Here is a 25,623-nt window from a genome sequence, read left to right as displayed (position 1 = left end):
GCTTCCTGACCTGCATACAGATTTCTCAGGAGGCAGGTCACATGGTCTGGTATTCCCATCTTTTTTTTTTTTTTTGGTATTCCCATCTTGTTAAGAATTTCCACAGTTTGTTGTGATCCACACAGTCATAACCTTTGGCATAGTCAATTAGAAGGGACAGAAAGTGACATTCTGACCAAAGTAACAATCCATCAAAAAGGTAACGGTTATGAATCTTGTTGTTGTTCGGTTGCTCAGTCATGTCTGACTCTTTGCAACCCCACAGACTACAGCACCCCAGGCCTTCCTGTCCCTTACCATCTCCTGGAGGTTGCCCAAGTTCATGTCCTTTGTTTTTTTGTTTTTCTTTTTTTTTTAATTTTATTTTATTTTTAAACTTTACATAATTGTATTAGTTTTGCCAAATATCAAAATGAATCCACCACAGGTATACATGTGTTCCCCATCCTGAACCCTCCTCCCTCCCCATACCATCCCTCTGGGTCGTCCCAGTGCACCAGCCCCAAGCATCCAGTATCGTGCATCGAACCTGGACTGGCATCTCGTTTCATACATGATATTTTACACGTTTCAATGCCATTCTCCCAAATCTTCCCACCCTCTCCCTCTCCCATAGAGTCCATAAGACTGTTCTATACATCAGTGTCTCTTTTGCTGTCTCGTACACAGGGTTATTGTTACCATCTTTCTAAATTCCATATATATGCGTTAGTATACTGTACTGGTGTTTTTCTTTCTGGCTTACTTCACTCTGTATAATAGGCTCCAGTTTCATCCACCTCATTAGAACTGATTCAAATGTATTCTTTTTAATGGCTGAGTAATACTCCATTGTGTAAGGTGATGCCATCCAACCATCTCATCCTCTGTTGCCCTCTTCTCCTTCTGCCTTCAAACTTCCCCAGAATCAGGGTCCATACTTTCAGGGATCATTTCTATAATTTTTTATGAACCTATATCCACTTAGTAAAGAATATTAGGAAAATAATAGGATCATAAGGATAAATCAACAGATTCTCAATCATAGTGGGAGATTTTTAACACTCTTCTCTCTGAAACTCACAGATCATATAGACTCAAAATAATAAAAATGTATCTAGAGGATCTGGATAGCACACATTCTCAACACATACAAAGTAGTTGTAAAAATTGTAGTTAAGTAGGTCATTCCAACCACATTGTAAATAGATCATAAGAAACTTATTATAAGCAGAAATCAGTAACAAAAATTAATGGTCTTACACCCCGTATACTTGCAATTTTTATTCTTAAAAAGCACTCAGTTAATTCCTTAATTAAAAAGAAAGCATCAGAATTACAAAATATTTAAAACTGAATATTAATTAAAGCATTGTTCTTAAGATGAATTTGAAGAAGGACAGTTATAGCCTTCTTTGCAGTTTGGGTTCCCTGGGAAGAAGACTTTGAAGTCAGCACCCACAGAGGGAGGTGGAGAAAGCAGGGTTTAGGAGGAGAAGCTGACCTTTGATGCCAGTCCAACAACAGTCTCAGCTGACTCTACAGGAAACTCTGGAGCTAAATGCCCTTTAGTTTTGGGCCAAGGTGTCCAGGACTTTATATTCTTGTACTCATCACTCACTGACTGTGGGCCTCCCAGGAAGGGGCAGGACCTTGGACAAGGTACTGTCAGAAGCTGGGCAGTCCCTGAAGAGGCTGGGGGCTGAAGTCTGTCTGCTCACAGTTCTCCCAGCAGCTGGGACCACAGATTCTTCATTAAAGGTGACCGGGGAGCCACATCACAATGCCCTTTCCAAGCTATTTGCATTTATAAAAAAAATAGGAAAGATCTAGAATGATGAACTATGCCATCAAATCCAAAAGCTGAAATTATAAAACCAACCCTAATAGAATAGTTGGGAGGGAATATGAATAAAAGGAAGTATTCTTGAAACAGCATATATATATTTTTATATCCAATATTCTTAAGCTATATTTTAATATTATTTAGATAAGCTTTGGCCAAATTTACTTAAGAATTTTAGAAAAGGAAGAGTCAATATATAAAAAAATATTAATTTATATAAAATAAAAAAGGTGACATTTATAGATGAAGAAAGGAAAAATGATTATCAAAGAAACCATAGAAACTTTATATCAATAAACACCAGAACCTTAGTGAGCAAATTTCTAAGAAAATATAAATTACCACAATTGAATCAAAAGAAAAGGGAAGAGATAAGAAATTGAAGGAGTAGTCAAAGTAGCTGTATATCTCCTCAGAAAGGCAGTGGGCCCAGATTTTTTACATACTGGTACCACTAACTCTTTATGTAACAGCTGTTTCCCATAAACCTATTCTAAAGTCTAGAAGAAAATGGGAAGCCACACACCTAATTTTATAAGGCTGATGTAATTCTTGTTACCAAAAAAAAAGTCTGCAAAAGAATTGAGAACCTAATCTCACTTAAGAGCATAACAGAAATTGTCAATAAAATAAAGCCAAATCCAACGTCTGTTTCCAGTCTGCTTTTTTCTAACTCATCCTCATCTCAATTACTTCCTGTTCCTTGAAGCACTGTCACTTGGCTTTTGAGTTTTGGTTTTTTAACCCACGTATTGACTGATGTTTCTCAATATTCTTTGCTGGTTTGTCTCTTCTCCCCAACTTCTTAAAATGAAGTGACCCAGACTCGGTCCTTAAACTTTTCTCTGTCTATGGCAGCATTCATGATAATCTCATTCTGTCGTGTGTGTGTGTGTGTGTGTGTGTGTATTATACATATGTGTGTGTGTTAGTTGCTCAGTTGTGTTCAACTCTTTGTGACTCCATGGACTGTAGCCCATCAAGCTCCTCTGTCCATGGAATTCTCCAGGCAAGAATACCAGAGTGGGTTGCCATTCCCTTCTCCAGGGGATCTTCCCAACCCAGGGATCAATCCCTGGTCTCCTGCATTGCAGGGAGACTCTTTCCGTTTGAGCCACCAAGGAAGCTCCATTATACATATATATATATATATATATATATATATATATATATATATAAAATATAAAATGATATATTATTCAGGGATCTTTATAGAAATAGAGCCAATAAGATTTTATATAGAGAGATTTCTTTTTATAAGGGATTGACTCATACAAATACAAGTCCCAAGATCTACCCAGCCAGCAAGCTGGAGACCCAGGTGAGCCAATGATGTAGTCTCAACATGAAAGCTGTAGTCTGAGACCCAGGAAGAGCCAGTGTTTTAGTTTTGTGTCCAAAAGCAAGAAAAAGCCATGGGAGTTCCATGGTGGTGCAGTTGTTAAGACTTAGGGCTTTCACTGCCATTGGTCTGAGTTCAATTCCTGGTCAGAGAACTAAGAGCCCACAAACTGTGTGGTGTGGCCAAAAAAAAAAGAAAAGCCAACATCTCAGTGTAAAGGCAGCCAGGCAAAGAGAATCCTCTTTTATTCTGCCTTTTGTTCTATTCAAGCCTTCACCTGATTATATGAGGCCCACCTGCATTAGAGAGGGTGTCTGCTTTACTCAGGGCTTCCCTGGTGGCTCAGAGGGTAAAGCGTCTGCCTACAATGTGGGAGACCTGGGTTCGATCCCTGGGTTGGGAAGATCCCCCGGAGAAGGAAATGGCAACCCACTCCAGTACTCTTGCCTGGAAAACCCTGTGGACTGAGAAGCCTGGTAGGCTACAGTCCATGGGGTTGCAAAGAGTTGGACATGACTGAGCGACTTCACTTCACTTCTACTTCACTCAGTGGCAACCCACTCCAGTACTCTTGCCTGGAAAATCCCATGGACAGAGGAGCCTGGTAGGCTGCAGTCCATGGGGTCGCTAGGAGTTGGACAAGACTGAGCGACTTCACTTTCACTTTTTCACTTTCATGCATCGGAGAAGGAAATAGCAACCCACTCCAGTATTCTTGCCTGGAGAATCCCAGGGACGGGGGAGCCTGATGGGCTGCCATCTATGGGGTTGCACAGAGTTGGACACGACTGAAGCGACTTAGCAGCAGCAGCTGCTTTACTCAGACTGTCAATTCACATGTTAATATCATGCAGAAACACACAGACCAATGTTTGACCAAATATCTGGGCTTCCTGTGACCCAATCAAGTTGAAAATAAGCTTTATTATCACAGATGATGACTCCCAAATTTATATCTCCAGAATGGACTCTTCCCTATATCCAACTTCTTGCTTAGTATCTCTGCTTGGATGTTGAAGAGGCATCACAAATATGTCCAAATCAAGCTCCCAGTTTCCTGCCACTCAGCTGCTTATTGCATAGTATTTTCCATTTCAGTTAACAGTGACTCTATAGATAGTGCAGGCCCCAAACTGCTGGGTAATTTGGGAGTCCTTTCTTTTGCTTCCAAACTACCAGTAAGCTCCATGGCTCTACTTTGAAAATATATTGAGACCCCAGCTATTCCTACTCCTACCACCCTGGTGCAAGCTGGGATCATTTTTCCTGGAGTTTTTCAGTGTTCTTCTATTTTATCTTTCTACTTTCATCCTTGAGCCCTTGGAGTCTATTTCAGTACTTCAGCTGCAGTGATCTTTTTGAAAGCAAGTCAGATTATATTGCTTCTGCTCAGCATTCTCTGATGATTTCCACTTTCATTCAGAGTGAAAGCCAGTGTCTTTTAGTTTACCTGGTTCTACACCCTCAGGCCTCTTTCCCATAACTCTTGCCCTTCCATCCCCATCACATTGACCTCTGTTGTTTCTCAGATATGCCTGGCATATGCTCACCTCAGGGCCTTTCTTTGCACAGCTGTTTCCTCTGCATGTATTACTCTTCTCTTTGATAGCTACATGACTTTCTCCATTGTTCCCTTCAGATCTTTGCACAAATACTACTTTCTCAGAAAGTAAGACTTTAATTTTATCTATGGTAACCTTGTTTTTAAAGAAGACTATATTTATGTATTAAGTATATAACTAGAAAATAGTTAAAGACAAAAGTCACCATTTAGTTTTTGTAAACTTTTGGAGTCATACGTACAGTCAGCTAAAGCTTTTCCCTTTGGAATTTGGATTGTATTTATTCACCAGTGACAAGAATGCCTGCGTCCATATATACAGTTGTGAATATAAAACTGACCAGTGATACTTGCCGGAGAAGGCAATGGCACCCCACTCCAGTACTCTTGCCTGGAAAATCCCATGGACCAGAGGAGCCTGATAGGCTGCAGCCCATGGAGTTGTAAAGAGTCGGACACGACTGAGTGACTTCACTTTTCACTCTCATACATTGGAGAAGGAAATGGCAACCCACTCCAGTATTCTTGCCTGGAGAATCCCAGGGACGGGGGAGCATGGTGGGCTGCTGTCTATGCGGTTGCACAGGGTCGGACACGACTGAAGCAGCTTAGCAGCAGCAGCAGCAGCAGTGATACCTGTTTCAGCTTTCACAAGTAAAAGCGATTTTCATTAATACTAAATACTATTTTTGTTTTTATCTGTCCAGATCTCTGTGTAATCTAACTGGTGTGAAGGTAGGGGAGCAGAAGGATGGCTCAGGGACACTGGGACACTGAATTTGTTTTCTTCTCACACTTGAGAAAATGGCCTTACTGATACTGAGATTGAGTTAAAACCTAGGAGAGTGATGCTTATACTAGCTCCCCAATATAGAACTTATTAGATTCTTAGTGGATATGTACTACTAGAAAGGTAACTTCAGTGCTCAGTTCCAAAGACTTGTGACCTGGCAGACATCTTGCTGTTTTCTCAGATCTAGCTGGCCTAGTTGGACATACGCAACATCACCTGAAGCTGATAGGGAATAAAGACCCTGGGAAAACTAGAAGCTAGCTACTCGTAAGTTTTAGAGTCATTGGCTAATTAGTTGGGGACCTAATGTAGTAGCATTTGGTTGCTTCCATTCAGCTTGTAACTCCAAAATTACTAGAATCTGGTCCAGAAGAGGTACTTAAAATGCTCCAGTACAGTTCTTAGGGTGATTGTGACTTAAAAAAAAAAGCAACAAAACCCTGCAAACAAACATAGCTCTCCAAGGAGTCATAGAAATTGACAGAAATAATCGCAGTTGAAAATGTGTTGAATTTCTCACCTAAGTCATAAACATGTGCTATCTGTGAGTAGATGTTGGTGTTCTACAACTTTCATCCACTGATTAGTCATTTATTTAATATCTACCAAGAAGAGGCCTCATGAACTAGCTTTTAAATTTAGCCAGAAAAAATAGCACCATTAATGATGGCCTTGACATTCAGCAAAGCCAAATTAAGCAGTCAATCTGACATTTTATAGACAATCTGTTATGGAGCCTCACACCCATTGGATGTTCGATAAGCATTAATTGCCTGGCTGACAATGAACAGCCACACATCTGTCTGTTACAGAAGCTTCAGTGCTTGAGTCACCAGGAGAAGGCTGATTTTAGATATACTGTGAGATAGGATCTTGTGAGCACCAAAATGTGTATGGGGTTGGGGTTTTGTTTTGTATGTTAAAATGGATTCATAATTTCATTTTGAAACTGAACACATTCATTATAAACAGTATTCCCTTTGTCTATTCAAGGTGAAGTACCAGTTCATTGTGGTAGTGATCAACTGTTATTTCCTCTTTAAATAGAAAGCTGAGAGCTTCTAAACAATCATTGTCACATCCCCTTTTAAAATTATGTACATCAGTGCCAGAGAAATCATTAACATTTTGGATCAGATAACCATTAATTTCATTATTGTGCTGTTAGTGCACTGTGTTCATTACAGTGAGTGGAGAATGGTGAACTCTGGTCTGCATTTTATTCCTTTGTTTAAACTGATTCATTTCTACTGAATATACACACTATGAAGCTAGATAAATTCTTGTAATAATAGCAGCTAATTTTTCCTCATTTAATTCTCTGCAGTCATTGTGCTAGGCTCTTTGAATGTATTTAAGTTTGTATTGAAAGATTTTTTTTTGCTTTTTCTGCCATAGCTTTTTTATGCTTTTAAATTTATGACTTTCACACTGCTTTATTTAAAATCACAATTTCACTCATGCTTGTTTAATCACAGTAATACAGTTAACCTTAGGTTCATCGGAAAGAACAAGAACACATGTTTGAAGTATAATGAAGCTGATGAAGACTTTAAACCTTTAGAAATTGTGTATTGAGCAGAGACAGATGTTTTATAATAGAGGGACATGGTATAAAAGATAGCTGATCATGTGAATCTGATGAGTTTGGGAAAGAATTATTGGAATCTATAGATAAGCCCTGATTCTGTTTATCATTTTTATGAAAAAAAAACTGGTTCGAAATGAATTGTCCACACTGTGGGATGATCCAGCCACTTGCCAAATCAATTGCTTTTAATTAGCTTATCTGATGTTGATTGGATTTGGGGCCTGCATGCCTGGATAGGAATCTGGGATTGAATTATCAGTTTTCTTCTCATGTAGAGAGATGTGACTCTGAAGTGATGAGAGAGATTTTCATATCAAATCATTCATATCACTTTAAAAATTATATATCTATGTGGCAACCCACTCCAGTGTTCTTGCCTGGAGAATCCCAGGGACAAGGGAGCCTGCTGGGCTGCCGTCTATGGGGTCGCACAGAGTCGGACACGACTGAAGCGATTTAGCAGCAGCAGCAGCAGCATGCATATATATTTTAATAAGATTAAAAGAAGTTCTCCATTTAGTTACTTTTGTATTTCTCAGCCATTAAAAAGAATACATTTGAATCAGTTCTGATGAGGTGGATGAAACTGGAGCCTATTATACAGAGTGAAGTAAGCCAGAAAGAATTTGAGCTCTTGCGGATTATTCTTAAACTATTTTCCTCCTGTTTTGTAAGATGTAGAGACTTTGCATGTAGCCCACATCGACAAAGCATCAGATATGTTTGCACAAGGAGTGCACTTGAGCATATGGGATGACCCAAACACTTTATATTAAACTGGCCTGTTCTGCCTGGCATCAGGAAGGTTCCAGTGAAGTGGTTGCCTGGCAACTAATGGAGTTAGAGAAAACTGTGTGTTAACTGCCGGGCCTCTTGCCTCCCCTGTGTGAACGCCTAACAAGGGGAGAGTGGCTTCAGTGTGTATTGCCTGATTCACAGCTGTCAAACCAAAGTGGTGAATAAAAGCAAAGACTGAAAAGAGATGGCACAGCTGGGCTGGGTGCCTGTATTTATAGTCTTACACGTCTCTTTTATGTAAGCGTGTTGGAGAAAAAGATACTAAGGGAGGACTTTGAAAATAAAAGAGGGACTGTTGAAATCTGGGGTTAAAGTTTTAAGAACAATCATTAACTTACATTGAGTTTTTAAAGAGTAGACTAAGAAGTGATAATTGAGGTGTTCCCATGCTATTATCTCAACATTCTTCAAAAATGTTCTGTATAGAAAAGAGGTAAAACATTTTATATGATGATGTCATGAATTTTAGGACAGAAACTGTGTTTTAGTGATTGTACATATGCATACTCTAAGGTACGGGGCTGGTACATCTAATCCTGCTCCCTTTCTATCCATATGACAGTCATAATAACTAGATCCTGGTTGTTCTCACTTGAGCCTGGATGGGGCCTCAGAGCTCTCAACAGGACTCCACCAGTCACTACCAGCATTAGTCTGGGCAGGCAAGAAACTACCTTGGCGTTCTTCTTTGGTTTTCTTTCAGCATTTTTTTTTTTAAGTTGAAGTATAGTTGATTTACAATATTATGTTAGTTTCAGGTATATAGCATGGTGATTCAGTGTTTTAGCAGACTATACTCCATTATAGGTTATTATATGTTGATAGCTATAATTCTCAGTGCTATACAGTATATCCTTATTACTTGTCTAATTTTTATATAGAGCAGTTTGTATCTGTTAATCCCATACCTCTCGTTTGTCCCTTTCCCCTTCTCTCTACCTTTTGGGAACTACTAGTTTGATTTCTCTATCTGTGAGTCTGTTTTGCATATACGGTCATTTGTATAATTTTTTAGATTCCAAATATCAGTGACACCATACAGTGTTTTTGTTTGTCTGTTCAACTTATTTAACTAAGCATAATACTCTCTAGGTGCATGCATGTTGCTGTAAGTATCAGTATTTCCTTCTTTTTAATGGCTGAGTAATACTCCATTCCATTCCACACACATATATGTCACATCTTCTTAGTCCAGTTGTCTGCTAATGGACACTTGGTTGTTTCCTGGTCTTGGCTTTTGCACATAGTGCTGCTATAAACATTGAGGTACATGTATCTTTTTGAATTAGTGTTTTTGTTTTTTTCCATATATATATATTCTGGAGTGGAATTCCTGGATCATATGGTAGTCCTGTTTTTAGTTTTTGAGGAAACTCCATACTGTTTTCCATAGTGCTTGCACCAATTTAAATTCTAATCAACAGTGTACAAGATTTCCCTTTTCTCTTAAGTCTTTGCCAACATTTGTTGTTTGTAGACTTGTTGATAACAGCCATTCTGATAGGTGTGAGGTGATATCTCACTGTTGTTCTGATTTGCATTTCTCTAATAATTAGCGGTGTTGAACATCTTTTCATGTGCCTATTAACCATCTGTATATCTTCTCTGGAGAAATGTCTGTTCATGTCTTCTGCCCATTTTTTGCTTGGGTTGCCTTGCCATTCTTTATGGCAAATTGAAAATCCTTAAAAGGTTCTACTTTTGAATTCTATAAAAATGAGTCTGAGGGATTTGTGTCAATGGTAACTTTGAGGTGGCTACTCAGATTTCCTCCTCAGGAAAGTATAAGACGGGGATGGACTGGAGAAAGGCAACTGAAGTAATTAGGAATTGGAAGGTAAAGTGATGGGTTTGTCTGAAGGCTCCTACCACTGCCGCCACCTAAGAACATGGGATGATTTACTCTTTTAAAGGCCTTGTTCTTAGAACTGTGGGTCTGTCCTTAACTAAGCAGTAACTTCCCCTCCCTTCACCTTAAATCTGGAGATCAGTTCTTGCTTGCTAAAATTTGAACTCTAGTCTCCTGCTTGGGTTGCAGGATTCCTAACATTGATCTTGAGTGCTAACCTATTATGACCCAGATAATATGGAGTAGCTGCTGTTTCCAATAGACTTAAGAGCTGCTATCACATATTGGAAAGGCCATTAAGCAGAAATCAAAGTGAATTTATTGACTTTCTACTAAGACCAAGGGGACAAAGTTGTCAGGAGGGTGACTATGATTCAATATTCTGAAAGTATTGCTAATGCTTTGCAATCTCCTGTGAAGTATTGGGGCTTCCCTGATAGCTCAGTTGGTAAAGAATCTGCCTGCAATGCAGGAGACCCTGGTTCGATTCCTGGGTTGGAAAGATCTCCTGGAGAAGGGATAGGCTACCCTCTCCAGTATTCTTGGGCTTCCCTTGTGGCTCAGCTGGTAAAGAATCCATCTGCAGTGCAGGAGACTGGGTTCAATCCCTGGATTGGGACGATCCCCTGGAGAAGGGAAGTATTGGGTGTCTCATCACTTCAAATATTCAGATAGGCAAGGAGGGTTGAAAGGGTAGAGTACTGACCACAGCTATGTCTTTCAGACTCTGAAGTGTGTGTGGGTTACTGGGGGCTCATGTTAAAGTGCAGCTTTCCATCCAGTAGGTGTGGGTGGACCTGAGAGTCTGCATTTCTATTAAGTTCTCTTTGATGCTGGTACTGCTGCCCTAGGGACCACATGCTGAGCAGCAAGAGGCCAGTGATCTTTAAAGTACCCTCCAATTTTAAAATTCCATTTACAGAAAGAAAAAAAAAGCTAGAGTTTTACTTATGATACCTAAGACACATACTATGCAGCTCTGATAAGCCACATCAGAGCCCCTTCTGTGTCTTACAGAATTCTCCCTTAATACCTATTATATTTTAATCAACACAGAATCAGTCTGCCTCCTCAGTAGCTCCACCTGTTCCTTTTCTCTTAAGGCTTTCAAGCTTGTCTGATATTACAGCCCTCTAAAAATTTCCTTTCTTCATAGCTGCTGCTGCTGCTAAGTCGCTTCAGTGGTGTCCGACTCTGTGCAACCCCATAGACAGCAGCCCACCAGGCTCTGCCATCCCTGGGATTCTCCAGGCAAGAACACTGGAGTGGGTTGCCATTTCCTTCTCCAATGCATGAGAATGAAAAGTGAAAGTGAAGTCGCTCAGTTGTGTCCGACTCTTCGCCACCCCGTGGACTGCAGCCCACCAGGCTTCTCCATCCATGGGATTTTCCAGGCAAGAGTACTGGAGTGGCTTGCCATTGCCTTCTCCGTGCTTCACAGCTCCTTCCCCTGATTCACGCAGACTCTGTTTCACATTGGCATGGTCACTCCTTTACGTGGACCCCGAATTCTGCCTTTTAGGACAGCTGTCAAAATGTAATCCAAGTTTGGTCTTAGTCCTTGTGTCTTTAGTAAATTTGAAAGACAGGGTTGTGCCAATGTCTGCCGTGTCAAGACAGACCAAAAAGGTCTCTGTGTAGGAAAGATTCATACAATAATAGCTTATCAAGTTTATTCAATAAGGAAGAGTAAAAGTGCCATCCCTAAGTATCTGAAAGACATTTAAAAAGAATGAGTTTCTTTATATGGTGGATAGTGAAGTGTTGAAATCCCATACCCATGGGGTACAACCATAGACTAGAAGGTACCAGAGGGCTTCCCTGGTGGCTCAGCAGTTAAGAATCTGCCTGCCGATGCAGAAGACATGGGTTCAATCCCTGGGTCAGGAAGATCCCCTGGAGAAGGAAATGGCAACCTACTCCAGCATTCTTGCCTGGAAAACCCCACAGACAGAGGAAGCCTGGTGAGCTGTAGTCCACAGGGTCCCCAGAGTCGGACATGACTTCACAATTAAACAACAACAAAGAGGATAACATCAGAGGCATCAAAGGAGTGAGGGATCTGAGAGGGTGACCTGAGGCTAAAACCAGATGTGTGGGTGTCATTTTCCAGAGTATCTGACTGGTGAGAAAGATAAATATAACCTGACTTCATGATGGGCAGTTTCTGGTTTTCATGTGTACTGTCTCTTTAGCTAAGAAAAGAACAGCTTGATTTGTGTTCTTTTTCCACTCCATTTTCCCTCAGTGGACCCAAGTAGTTGAAATATGGCCACATCCAGGAGGAGGAGAGTTCTAAGGAGAAGTAGGATAAACCATAATCATCCTGGTTTTGAAGGGCTCATTATCACCATGTAGTTAATTTAAGAAGTAATGTGCCAAGAGCAAAGCTATGAAACACAGATTCTTGGAGTAAACAAGCTACGTATTTGAAGATGTTGGGAAAATCAATATGTTTCACAATTTTTAGCATATAAGGTGGATTTTTCCTTTACATGGTGAAGGTGAGGGAAAACTGGTATTTCAGAAATAAATTTACCTTTTTTCTGTCTGACTATATTTATAGTAATATTTTACTGTTTTCATTTGTTCTGACATTTTATTCTCTGAGAGTATTACTGTATTGTTTGAGGGAGACTTTTAAAAAGCCATAAATGTACAGGGAGAAAAAAACACTCCAACCAAATATCCCCACTCTTTCAGGTCATTAAGCTCCTCAAATGGCTTGGATTGCTTTTGCATTTGTGAGATAAAGAAGGTAAATAGTCCAGTTTGAAACTATGGTCAAGACCCTTCTATCCTTAAAATCAAGGAAATGGGCTATTGTGGTTAATTGAACAGTCTCATCAGCTGAGATTTACTACCTGTTTTATATGTGAGGTATAACCAAAATGCAATAAAGGATAATCACCATTAACACTAAATTGAGCAAAATGTAATCTTTGTTGATTCAGAGGTTAGTTCCTATCTCTGTAATGCCTCATGGCCATTGTAAACATTACTAATTACAGAATATATAAAAGGCTTTGGGGGATCAGGCTGGGTCTGCCACAGTCTTTGCGAGTTGCTCTTTTCTATACCTCCTTTAGACATGTTTACTTTTGTTTGTCTCTCACAAAAGATAAGAGTTGAATGTGCCCCAAACAATCTAGTTATTTCATCTGTAAAATCATTTGTGTTCCTGATGAAATGAGAATTCACCATACATCTTGCTCCTATCCAGTGCAACTCCAAAGCTACATGTAGCTTACCAGGTAAAGAGATCATAATTTACCAACTAAGTGCCTAACGAAGTCTATCATCTGCCATTCTACTTCTCTCTGAGGATGTAGTAGAATTGCCATCGGTCAGTTTTGTGGCATAATGTCCTAAATCCCAGCCTAAAATTGGTTGTAGCTCATCCTGTGACTGCATGACAACTAATGTGACCTAAGGAAACTTAATTCATGTACTGTGATTTTAGGACTCAATTCATGTCATTTCCATGTGAATTACAGAAGGAATGGCACACTATAAATCCACAGCTCTATCTGTGGTAGGCACTTCAAGTGGATTGCATTCTCACAAACTGGGTTTTCCATTAGAAAGATTTGTGGTGGTTGCAGCACATGATCAGCCAAGAGGAAGCTGTGATGACTGTAAATCTCAGCCTGGCCAAGGCTCTCCCAAAGACAAAACAGTGTGAACCAAGGAGTCTGTGCAGTGTTTTCTTGTTTCTAAGCAGAAGCCTCCCATGCTTTGGCAGAATGTTGTGGCTTGATAGAGGACATTGCCATATGTTCTTACTTTTTTTCTAAATGTCTAGCTTTGAACTAATTTGGTAGATACTCTTTCTCTAACTTTTGGTTTTATCCCAGGGTCTAAAATGCCTTATATCCAGAAATTCTTTATGTTGAATTATTTTTGTTTATGATGATGTAGAAGAGCTGTTCATTATCTGCTGTTGAATTTTTAAAGAGTTTGTCAGGGCATTCATTCACTCGTTCATTGCCCTGTACTCATTGCACACATGTAATGCTCGGGTCTAGGGGCTTCATGGTGGAGAAGGCAAATATGGTGCTCACTTTTATGCACATTACAGTTTAACTTTTCAGTAAGTTTGATGCTACAAAATAGCACCGTGGTCTCATCACCTCTTCTGCTACCGAAGGAGACTCTTCTTCCCCATGGGCTCTAGCAGGTCTCCAGACATTCTTTAACAAGGTTAGGAAGCCTAGGTGGCTGGCATTTCACTGTGTCAGATGGCTGGGTTCTTCCTCATTTGGTGTTACCCAGTGAGGCACTTCGGAGAAGGCAATGGCAACCCACTCCAGTACTCTTGCCTGGAAAATCCCATGGACAGAGGAGCCTGGTAGGCTGCAGTCCATGGGGTCGCACAGAGTCAGACACGACTAAAGCAACTTAGCAGCAGCAGCAGCAGCAGCAGCAATGAAGCACTTCCTAATTGAGGTGCCTAGTAAATTTATTAAACTCAGGACATCGACTTTGATTTCTTAGTTCCCTTTTTAAAAAATTTATTTATTTATTTTTGGCTACACTGGGTCTTTGTTGCTACGTGCAGGCTTTCTCTGGTTGCGCCAGGTAGGGGCTACTCTTCATTGAGGCATGCGGGCTTCTCATTGCAGTGGCATCTTTTGTTCTGAGCACAAGCTCTAGGTGAGCAGGCTCAGTAGTTGTGGCACACAGGCCGACCTGCCCCACAGCATGTGGAATCTTCCTGGACCAGGGATCAAACCCATGTCCCGTGCATTGGCAGGCAAATTGTTAACCACTGGACCACCAGGGAAGGACCCTTTTTTACCTCTTAATTAATGAGCTTTGCTGCTTTTTAAAAATAATGTGTTGTTTGTAACATTAAGTTTCTAGGACCAAATGATATGATATCAGAATGGAAGTTAGGTGTTTTTAGAAATGGAGGTGATGGTTTGTACGATGGAGTCAGTCCTTAAAGTAGGGTGTAGGAGTATGTGATGAATGTGAAGTCCTGTGGCCAGACATAGGAATTTTGAATGGAATTGTCATTAGGAAAGTCTTTGAGAGGAATGGATTTGGGCAGAGGGCGGGTGGAGAAGGCTGTTTCTTAGCTCTGGATTAGAAATGAGTTTCTATTTATTGAGCATCTACTCTGTGCCAGGGGTTATGCTTGACATTAATCTAAACATCAAGTCAACCCTGTGAGGTTGTTATCGTCCCCATCTACAGATAACAGCCTGAGGTTCAGAGGAGTGAACAAATTATCCAAAGGCCATGTGTTCAAGGTAAATAGCCTCCATGACCAAGTAGGTTATAGAACCAGGATATGAATCAGATGTGTCTTCCTGCACAACCTATGACCTTAAAAATATGACAGGTTTCAAAAGACAGTTGTTAGAAATACACAGGTAACACGTGTTCATGATAATGATCCAAATAATGTTATATGTAAGTGGAGTAAAATAGTAGTTCCTTCCTTCCCTCTATAGTTATACTCTATAACATAACCACAGTGACCAATTTGTGTTGCTTTGTTGCTTATACAAACATGTAACATTTTTTAGGGGTTATATTCTTTTCCCAACTCTGCCAAGCCAGGTTTCAGGTTCATAGCTCACAAATCTCTGGTTGAGGGTGGAAACCTGTTCTGTGCAATATTGTCTTGGTTGCTTTTGAACGATCCTTATGAAAACAGATTCAAAAAACTCCCTTGGCAGGTTGTTTTGTTCTTTAAACCTTACTCTAAAAAGGAACATTTTCCATTTCATTAACCCAGATAATTTGTTTGCAGTTTGAGTCATTTCTGTCCTGCTCTGTATATGGTTTGATGGAGAGCAGCTGGTTACCATATCAGGTGCAATTACAACTTGGAAACCTGAAAAAAATCAAGTTAATGTGGGAATATTAAAAACTGAAACACTCATCTCATGTTAAAAAAAAAAGGACACTGAAAGCAGCGGAAATTTCTTTCAGTTTCTTTTAAAAGAAGCTATAAAAAGTCTAGAAACAAATTTAGAATTACACAGATTGAAAGTTTTCTACTGTAACCTATGCTTTTTAATTTTTAAATTTCAGATCTACAAATGCCTAAGCAGAATCCACTTAACACTAAGTCTTTCCTGTGAGCATTTTTATCTATAGCCATATTTGATTTAAAAAATAAAACAAAGCAAAATAAAAAATTCTCAGAACTGATACTTCTGATATGTCAATTCTTTTAACCAGAGAATACATAGGAGAAGCTTCATTCTATGTCATTGTTTTCGTAAAGTATAAATTATTTCACTAAGAGCTTGCCATATAGCAGGTACTCTACTGAATACTTTATATTACTATTTTATAACCTTCAGGTTCATGAATGGGCGCAATTTTTAGCCCCATTTTTCAGATAAGAAAGCTGAATCACAGAGAGGGTATGTGTTTGTCCGAGTCACCTGTGATTGTTCAAACTCTAAATTTTTGGTTACAAGTTTGCTGTTTATCACGGTTCTTCACAGATCAAGTATTATGTAAATTTGCCTCTAGTGTTCTTAAGCTATGCATAGTACCTTTATTGCCAATGGCATCAGTGGGAAGTCAGATCAACTCACTAACTCACCAAGTTGTCAAATTTGCCATATTGACCATTCACCTTTGACAATTTCTAAATGAATATTAGATTTCATTTATTCATGATAAAGTAAATTTTTGAAAGTTAAATATATTCTGAATGTTTGCTATTTAATCTTACAATTGTATATGCTACATGTTACATACTCCCAATGTCTTTAGGACACTTTGAATATTATTTTTTATTTTATCACATTGTAAGCATTTAAAATATTCTTTATAAAATTTCTCAAATGGTAAGAGAACAGTAATTTTGTATTTCTAACAAGTTAGAATGTTAACTATAAGTTATCCAAGAGAATCTTATTTATTATGAAACTTAAAACTCTTACTGTGTGAAATAGAAATGAGGACCTCAAGAGAGAATGTTGTTGTTTAGTCACTAAGTTGTGTCTGGCTGTTCTGCAATCCCATGGACTGTAGCCTGCCAGGCTTTTCTGTCCATGGGATTTCCAAGCAAGAATACTGGAGTGGGTTGCCATTTCCTTCTCCAGGGGTTCTTCCCAACCCAGGGATCAAACCTGCCTCTCCTGCATTGACAGACAGATTCTTTACCACCCTCCAGAAAGAATAAAGGACCATCAATTAAATCCACTCATTCATTTAAAACATAAAGAATTGTGAAGCTCAAAAGTGAATTTGTCAGAATAAAATATTGGTATAATATGAATATTAATCCATTGGCAAAACAAAAAAATCACTTTGTAAAATTAAAAATATTTAGTATGAGCTTAAATAGTACTCACATGTTCAGTAATTTGCTTGAAGGACTCATACAACTCACTGAAAGCTTGTATACTCACAGATATGGCTTATTTCAGGGGATACAAATCAGAACCTTTGTCTGAGGAGGCCTTAAAAATAGCTGTGAAAAGAAGAGAAGTGAAAAGCAAAGGAGAAAAGGAAAGATATACCCATTTGAATGCAGAGTTCCAAAGAATAGCAAGGAGAGATAAGAAAGCCTTCCTCAGAGATCAATGCAAAGAAATAGAGGAACACAATAGAATGGGAAAGACTAGAGATCTCTTTAAGAAAATCAGAGATACCAAGGGAACGTTTCATGCAAAGATGGGCTCAATAAAGGACAGAAATGGTATGCACCTAACAGAAACAGAAGATACTAGGAAGAGGTGGCAAGAATACCTAGAAGAACTATACAAAAAAGATCTTCACAACCCAGATAATCACAATGGTATGATCACTCATGTAGAGTCAGACATCCTGGAATGCATAGTCAAGTAGGCCTTAGGAAGCATCACTACGAACAAAGCTAGTAGAGGTGATGGAATTCCAGTTGAGCTATTTCAAATCCTAAAAGATGATGCTGTGAAAGTGCTGCACTCAAATATGCCAGCAAATTTGGAAAACTCAGCAGTGGCCACAGGACTGAAAAAGGTCAGTTTTCATTTCAATCCCAAAGAAAGGCAATGCCAAAGAATGGTCAAACTACCACACAATTACATTCATCTCACACGCTAGTAAAGTAATGCTCAAAATTCTCCAAGCCAGGCTTCAATAATACATGAACTGCGAACTTTCAGATGTTCAAGCTGGATTTAGAAAAAACAGAGGAACCAGAGATCAAATTGCCAGCATCTGCTGGATTATTGAAAAAGCAAGAGAGTTCTAGAAAAACATGTATTTCTGCTTTATTGACTATGCCTAAGCCTTTGACTGTGTGGATCACCACAAACTGTTGAAAATTCTGACAGAGATGGGCATACCAGACCACCTGACCTGCTTCCTGAGAAATCTGTATGCAGGTCAGGAAGCAACAGTTAGAACTGGACATGGAACAACAGACTGGTTCCAAATCGGGAAAGGAGTACGTCAAGGCTGTATATTGTCACCCTCCTTATTTAACTTATATGCAGAGTACATTATGAGAAACACTGGGCTTGATAAAGCACAAGCTGGAATCAAGATTGCTGGGAGAAATATCAATAATCTCAGATAGGCAAATGACACCACCCCTATGGCAGAAAGCGAAGAAAAACTAAAGAGCCTCTTAATGAAAGTGAAAGAGGAGAGTGAAAAAATTGGCTTAAAACTCAACATTTAGAAAACTAAGATGGTATCTGGTCCCATCACTTCATGGCAAATAGATGGGGAAACAACGTGAGACTTTATTTGGGGGGGCTCCAAAATCACTGCAGATGGTGACTGCAGCCATGAAATTAAAAGATGCTTACTCCTTGGAAGAAAAATTATGAGCAACCTAGATAGTATATTAAAAAACAGAGACATTACTTTGCCAACAAAGGTCCGTCTAGTCAAGGCTATGTTTTTTCCTGTGGTCATGTATGGATGTGAGAGTTGGACTGTGAAGAAAGCTGAGCGCCCGAAGAATTGATGCTTTTGAACTGTGGTGTTGGAGAAGACTCTTGAGAGTCCCTTGGACTGCAAGGAGATCCAACCAGTCCATCCTAAAGGAAATCAGTCCTAAATATGTATTGGAAGGACTGATGTTGAAGCTGAAACTCCACTACTTTGGCCACCTGATGCGAAGGACTGACTGTTTGAAAAGACCCTGGTGCTGGGAAAGATTGAAGGCGGGAGGAGAAGGGGACGACAGAGGATGAGATGATTGCATGGCATCACCGACTCAATGGACATGAGTTTGAGTAAACTCCAGGAGTTGGTGATGGACACATAGGCCTGGCTTGCTGTAGTTCATGGGGTTGCAAAGATCGGACACGGCTGAGCAACTGCACTGAACAAATCAGAACCAGCCAAGGGAAGAGACACAAAGGGCAGAGTCCAGAAAGGGACCCAACATGGATCATCCGGCCTTCCTCCGCCTGTGGAGTCCTAGCCTTACCTGCTTTTGCCCAGACTCTGTGACAGTATGCACGGGGGACTGCCAACCCGGGAAGCTCTCTCAGGTTTTCGGTGTCCAGAGCTTTTATTGGTGTTTACTCACAGTCATCCTGTGTGGCTGACCTTTCATCTCTAGCCTCTCCTGGAGGTCAGACAACTAGCTTTGGTCCCTTGCTCCTCTGGAGGTCACAGCTGATGCAGTATGAACCAAAGCTCCCATCATAAATCATGTTGTTATACTGTCAGTGGTCATAGCCCCAGAGAACAGAGATACTCCTTTCAGGCAGGATATTCTTAGGCCTGGAGAGGTCCTTTGGATAAGGTTAATTCTTCACTACATAGATGTACAGTTTTCTAAATAGTGTATTTCATCATCAGTGGTCCAAAATAGAATATTATCTTTATTACCTGTTAAGTTGAACTTGTTATAAGTGTACAAATTAGTGGTTTTCATTTTTTAAAATTTTATTTATTTATTGTTGGTTGTACCACATGGCTTATTGGATCTTAGTTCCTTGGCCAGGGATTGAACCCGTGCCCTTGACAGTGAAAGTACAGAGTCCTAGCCACTGGACTGCTGGGAAATTCCTGCATTTTTTTTTTAATTTCAAAGTTTTCATTTGACAAACTGATTTTCAATCCGTTGGCCATTTGGAGAACTGGTTTGGGGGCAGATTGATTTTCACTGAATATCTTAAGACAGTGGTTCTCAGATTCTGGTAAGCTTCAGAATCACTTGGATAGCCTATTACAACCCAGGTTACTGGTAGCCCGCCAGGCTCCCCTGTCCATGGGATTTCCCAGGCAAAAATCCTGGAGTGGGTTGCCATTTCCTCTTCCAGGTCTAGGTTGCTGCTGCTGCTGCTGCTAAGTTGCTTCAGTCGTGCCTGACTCTGTGCAGCCCCGTAGACGGCAGCCCACCAGGCTCCTCTGTCCCTGGGATTCTCCAGGAAAGAATACTGGAATGGGTTGCCATTTCCTTCTCCAGTGCATCCATGCATGCTAAGTTGCTTCAGTCGTGTCCGACTCTGTGAGACCCTATGGACAGCAGCCCACCAGGCCACTCTGTCCATGGGATTCTCTAGGCAAGAACACTGGAGTGGTTTGCCATTTCCTTCTCCAAGGTCTAGGTTGCTGCTGCTGCGGCTGCTGCTAAGTCGCTTTGGTCGTGTCTGACTCTGTGCGACCCCATAGACGGCAGCCCACCAGATGGCAGCTCCCCTGTCCCTGGGATTCTCCAGGCAAGAACACTGGAGTGTGTTGCCATTTCCTTCTCCAAGGTCTAGGTTAGAGCCCCATTAAATTTATACTCTACGGAGTTCCCAGGAGATGCTAATGTCGCTGACCCAGGGGCCACACTTTGAGAACCACTGGAATAGAGTGTGATGTATGTCAGGTGTGAGGAAAGAGATGCCTCACTGAAATGAGGCAGGGAAGAAAGGCGGAGAAGTCTGGGAACAAGGCACTGCTTTCCGTGTCCTGTTGGCAAGAAAGTTTGGGAATGCTCCCCATTTCAGGTTAGCTCTGGGACCCCAGGATGGAGACAGTGAGTTCAGGGAGAGAACCTGAACCCAAGTCACCCCCAGAGAACAGCTGCGGGATTCAATGCTCCTCTGTGTATGAGGCACGCAGGGCCCTTTGTGTGTTACTGTAACCGGACACCAGAGTGATTTGCAGTGGCTTGTGTGAAGGAAGCCTTGTGGAAGCATTTCAGAAACCAAAATCAATCTTTAACTTGTTTCTTTCTTAATTTCTCTAGGACTTCATTGTGTTCCCTTGCTTTTTAAGTCCCGTAACTGTCTTCCTTTCTCTCCTACCTCAGGCCATGTTCAGTCTTTGTATGGTGGAAAGTGGTGCTGACGAGGTGAATTTACACGGTGTGACCAGTCTTGGCTTAAAGCAGGCTCTGGAGTTTGCATACACAGGACAGGTATGGTACCAGATGTCATCCGAGAGGCTTAACTTTACATGACCAGAGGAGATTATCCTTGAGGAATGAGGTCTAGGTATTTTTCTTGTTATTCATGTCAATGTTGAAAAAAAGTTTTGCCTCCACTTAATAACTAAAATAATAGAAAGGTAAGTAGAACACTTTGATTTTAAATATGACCCAGGAAACATGGTATTTTAATCTTAGCTCAGTGGCTTGCTTATACGATTTTTAAATATCTTAAGGGATTATGGTATGGGAGAGTTTGCAAGATAACTCGAATTTTCGTTGTTATCAGTTCACTGAAGCTCAGTGACTCAATCATGGCTTTATTGACCAAAAGTGAAAGTGAAGTGACTCAGTCGTATCCAGCTCTTTGCAACCCGGTGGACTGTAGCCCACCAGGCTCCTCCGTCCATGGGATTCTCCAGGCAAGAATACTGGGGTTCGTTGCCATTTCCTTCTCCAGGGGATCTTTCTGACCCAGGGATTGAACCCAGGTCTCCTGCATTGCGGGCAGATGCTTTAACCTCTGAGCCACCAGGGAAGTCCAAAAGACCAAATTAAAGCTTTAAAGAGCTATGTCTAACATCTTGGCACCCTATCCTCTGCATTTATTTCAGGGTCAGGGCCTCAGATTAGAATGTGATGGTTTAAAAGCCAAAGTTTGTTCAGCACTAAAATCATTAGAGGACCTACAGGAATCTCCAGAGCACATTCATTTTATTTCTTGCTTTTTAAATGAAAGTAATAGTGACAACTAACATATGTTAGTGTATGACTGTCAGAGAAAATCAAAACAAAACTGCGTATGAACAGTATGAACAGAGATCTGAAGCTTCATCTTTCTTACCTCATTGCATGTTAGTGAAACAACTATTAGAACACACGAAACCCATCCTTATAGAATTATGTTTAAATTGAGATGTAATATTTTTAAGATTTATTTTTGATATGGAGCATTTAAAAAGTCTTTGTTGAATCTGTTGCAGTATTGCTTCTGTTACTTATGTTCTGGTTTTTTGGCTACGAGGCATGTGGGGTCTTAGCTTCCAGATCAGGAATCGAACCTGCACTCCCTGCATTGGAAGGTGAAGTTCTAACCACTGGACTGCCAGGGAAGTCCCAGTTGAGATGTAACTGACATTGTATTAGTTGTAGGTATACAACAGAATGATTTTCATTATGTACAACAGAATGATTTACATCAAAACAATTACTGTAATAAGTTTTAATTAATGTCTGTCACCACACAAAGTTGACAGATTTTTTTGTGTGATAAGGATTTTTAAAATCTCCTTTCATAGCATGTTTTAGGTATACAGTACAGTATTGTTAACTATAGTTGCCATGTTGTACATTACAACCCAGGACTTATTTATCTTAAAACTTTTATATCTTATAAAAGTTTGTACCTTTGACCCCCCCCTTCACCCATTTTGCCCACCCTCGTCACCCCCTACTTTCATTTGAGAGCTACTCAACTATGTCAGTGGAGAAGGCAATGGCACCCCACTCCAGTACTCTTGTCTGGAAAACCCCATGGACAGAGGAGCCTGGTAGGCTGCAGTCCATGGGGTCGCTAAGAGTCTGACACGACTGAGAGACTTCACTTTCACTTTTCACTTTCATGCATTGGAGAAGGAAATGGCAACCCAGTCCAGTGTTTTTGCCTGGAGAATCCCAGGGACAAGGGAGCCTGGTGGGCTGCCGTCTTTGGGGTCACACAGAGTCGAACACGACTGAAGTGACTTAGCAGCAGCAGCAGCAACTACGTCAGACCAGATACCGAGTAGTTATTTATCTTCTTTTATAGTGTTTTGTTATTTAATTTCATTTCATCCAACTTATGTTCAGTGTCTTCTGTGCTAAAATAAGGGCTGCTGCTTTTGGCAGGCTCACATCCTGGTGGGGGAGAGTCATATACATGATTCCATGTCCTACTGTGGTGGGAAGCATAATAGCAGAATATGAGACACAGTGGGGACAAAGGAGAGGATGTGGTTAACTTGGTTCCTCAGTGCAAACCTTCACAGAGAACGAAGGCAGATTCTTTACCAGCTGAGCTACAAGGGAAGCCCTTTGAAGGGTAAGGAGACTGCTAGGGAATAGGGAAGAAGTTTGCAGAAGAACAAATGTGTGTGTGTGCACTTAGAACAAAGTTCTAGGGGGGAGACAGAGTTGCATTTATTCTGCCCAGTGACCCATTCTTGATGTTGCATCCCACAACATGTCACACAGAGGTGACAGTCTTGCAGCATATACAGCAATAACTCATCTTTTCAGACTGTGCACTGAAGGGACAGGAAGTGGGCTGGCATTTCGTGGAGCACCCTCTTCAGGAACAAGGGCACTGCCCTGGGCATTTCATGTGTGCTGTGTAGCCTAATACTCTAGACAGCTCTGAGGAATTTAGTGATCCTGTTGTAAAGACGACAAGCCCTGGAAGGTGCAGTAAATGACTAAGATCAATCTCCCAGGTTTGACCCAGTGAGTCAAACCCAGTCCTCTTAATTTTGAATCCTTTTCATTTATTCTTAGCCCTTTCTTAATGCTCTATGTCATTAAGAAAAAATTAAGTCATATTTGTTATACCTTGATTAAGGAGATGGGGAAGTATTTGGACGTTTTAGAAAGCGAACTCTTGGGAGAAGGCAGTGGCAACCCACTCCAGTACTCTTGCCTGAAAAATCCCATGTACGGAGGAACCTGGTAGGCTGCAGTCCATGGGGTCGCTAGGAGTCGGACACGACTGAGCGACTTCGCTTTCACTTTTCACTTTCATGCATTGGAGAAGGAAATGGCAACCCACTCCAGTGTTCTTGCCTGGAGAATCCCAGGGACGGGGAGCCTGGTGGTCTGCCGTCTATGGAGTAGCACAGAGTCGGACACGACTGAAGTGACTTAGCAGCAGCAGGTTCCTTTAGAGGAAAGAGGGATGCCCTTGTGCATCAGTTGAATATCTCAGTTGGCACGACTCTGAACCTCAGTATCTTCACATAAGGTTGGTTATAATCAATGTCACCTCCAAGATTAAGTTTGCTGTTCAGTCGCTCAGTTGTGTCTGATTCTTTTGCAACCCTCTTATTGTCACCCACCTGGCTTCTCTGTCCATGTGATTTTCCAGGCAAGAATACAGGAGTGGGCCTCCATTTCCTTCTCCAGGGGATCTTCCCAACCCAGGGAGTGAACCTGCATCTCCTGCCTTAGCAGGCAGACCTTTACCACTGAGCCACCTGGGAAGCCCACTATTGGAGTGATGGGCCTTAATAACTCAAAAGTAAGCTCAGAAATAGTCTGGCCCAGAGTTGGAGTGGAGCATGAGAAACTGTTTTTAGGCACTACTAGCCTAGAATAGGGGAGAAGGCAATGGCACCCCACTCCAGTGTTCTTGCCTGGAAAATCCCATGGGCTGCGAAGCCTGTTAGGCTGCAGTCCATGGGGTCGCTAGGAGTCGGATACGACTGAGCGACTTCACTTTCACTTTTCACTTTTGTGCATTGGAGAAGGAAATGGCAGCCCACTCCAGTGTTCTTGCCTGGAGAATCCCAGGGACGGGGAAGCCTGGTGGGCTGCCGTCTATGGGGTCGCACAGAGTCAGACACGACTGACTCGACTTAGCAGCAGCAGCAGCCTAGAATAGAACAGCCTGGGTGCAAGTCACCATGGTGAGACACTGGCAACTAGCAAGCCAATCCTGCTGGTACTCTGCTCAGGTGTTCAGGCCCCAGGGGCCTTGGCTGCCTTATTAAGCCATCTTGTATACAGTGCTGCACCAAGTGCCAGGACAGGATGAAGAGAAATAAACAGCCTCGGCCTCGAAACCCCAAGAGAGGAGATGGACTAGCCGTCCAGGTGAGGGGCCCTTGGGTGTTGTGGCCTTCTTGGGAGCAGCCTTAAGGGGAGACCTTGGAGGGTCTGTGGGGGAAGTTTTCTGTTTTCTCAAGATGGGGGCCAGGTTTGGATCCTAGGACTGGGGCCAAGTGGAGAATGTGATGGACATTCTGATCTTGGGGAAGTAGTTGGGGTTTGTCCCACAAGTAGACCTTTTCTAAAAATATCTTCTGGTTGTCTGGAGCTGTATCTGGGGGCTCACATGTATCACCTTGGAACTTTTCAAAAGTGAGGATCATAAATCCTACCTGCTTCCTAGGGCTGCTGTGAACGTTTAAGGCTGTAACCTGGGTAAGTTGTTTTGCCTGGTGCCTGGCACACAGTAAGCCCTCACATGTACTGAATGGCATTGTGATAACAAAACCCTTATAGTGATATAACATCCAATATTAATGTATTAATAAAATCTTAAAAAAGGAAAAAAAATAGAAAGTGAACTCTTTTTGATGGTTCTCCCGACCTGGGTGCTTTTCCAGTGCTGAGTTCATGAGGGCTCTGAGTTGCTGCATTTGTACTTTGTGTGTGATTATTCTTTGCTGCAGAGTGGAAGTTTGGTACAGTCTTTCTTGAACAACATTCATGGCAGTTTGGTTTCTTAAACACCAAAATGACTTTATGATAAATCTGTTTTCTCTTTG

At 41.1% G+C, this 25,623-nt stretch overlaps 1 protein-coding gene across 1 annotated transcript in view; it reads left to right on the top strand.

Annotated features, from left to right (window-relative positions):
* The window catches only part of KLHL32 (kelch like family member 32), a 221,017-nt gene that overhangs the window by 74,501 nt on the left and 120,893 nt on the right, over positions 1 to 25,623 (top strand). Inside the window, 1 exon segment of the mRNA XM_059889874.1 lies at positions 20,984 to 21,091. Coding sequence (XP_059745857.1) covers positions 20,984 to 21,091 — 108 coding nt within the window.

This window comes from Bos taurus, chromosome 9, assembly GCF_002263795.3.
Source record: "Bos taurus isolate L1 Dominette 01449 registration number 42190680 breed Hereford chromosome 9, ARS-UCD2.0, whole genome shotgun sequence".
Taxonomy (NCBI): Eukaryota; Metazoa; Chordata; class Mammalia; order Artiodactyla; family Bovidae; genus Bos; species Bos taurus.
Note: the sequence above shows the minus strand (reverse complement) of the source record. Positions and strands in the feature narration are given on the sequence as shown.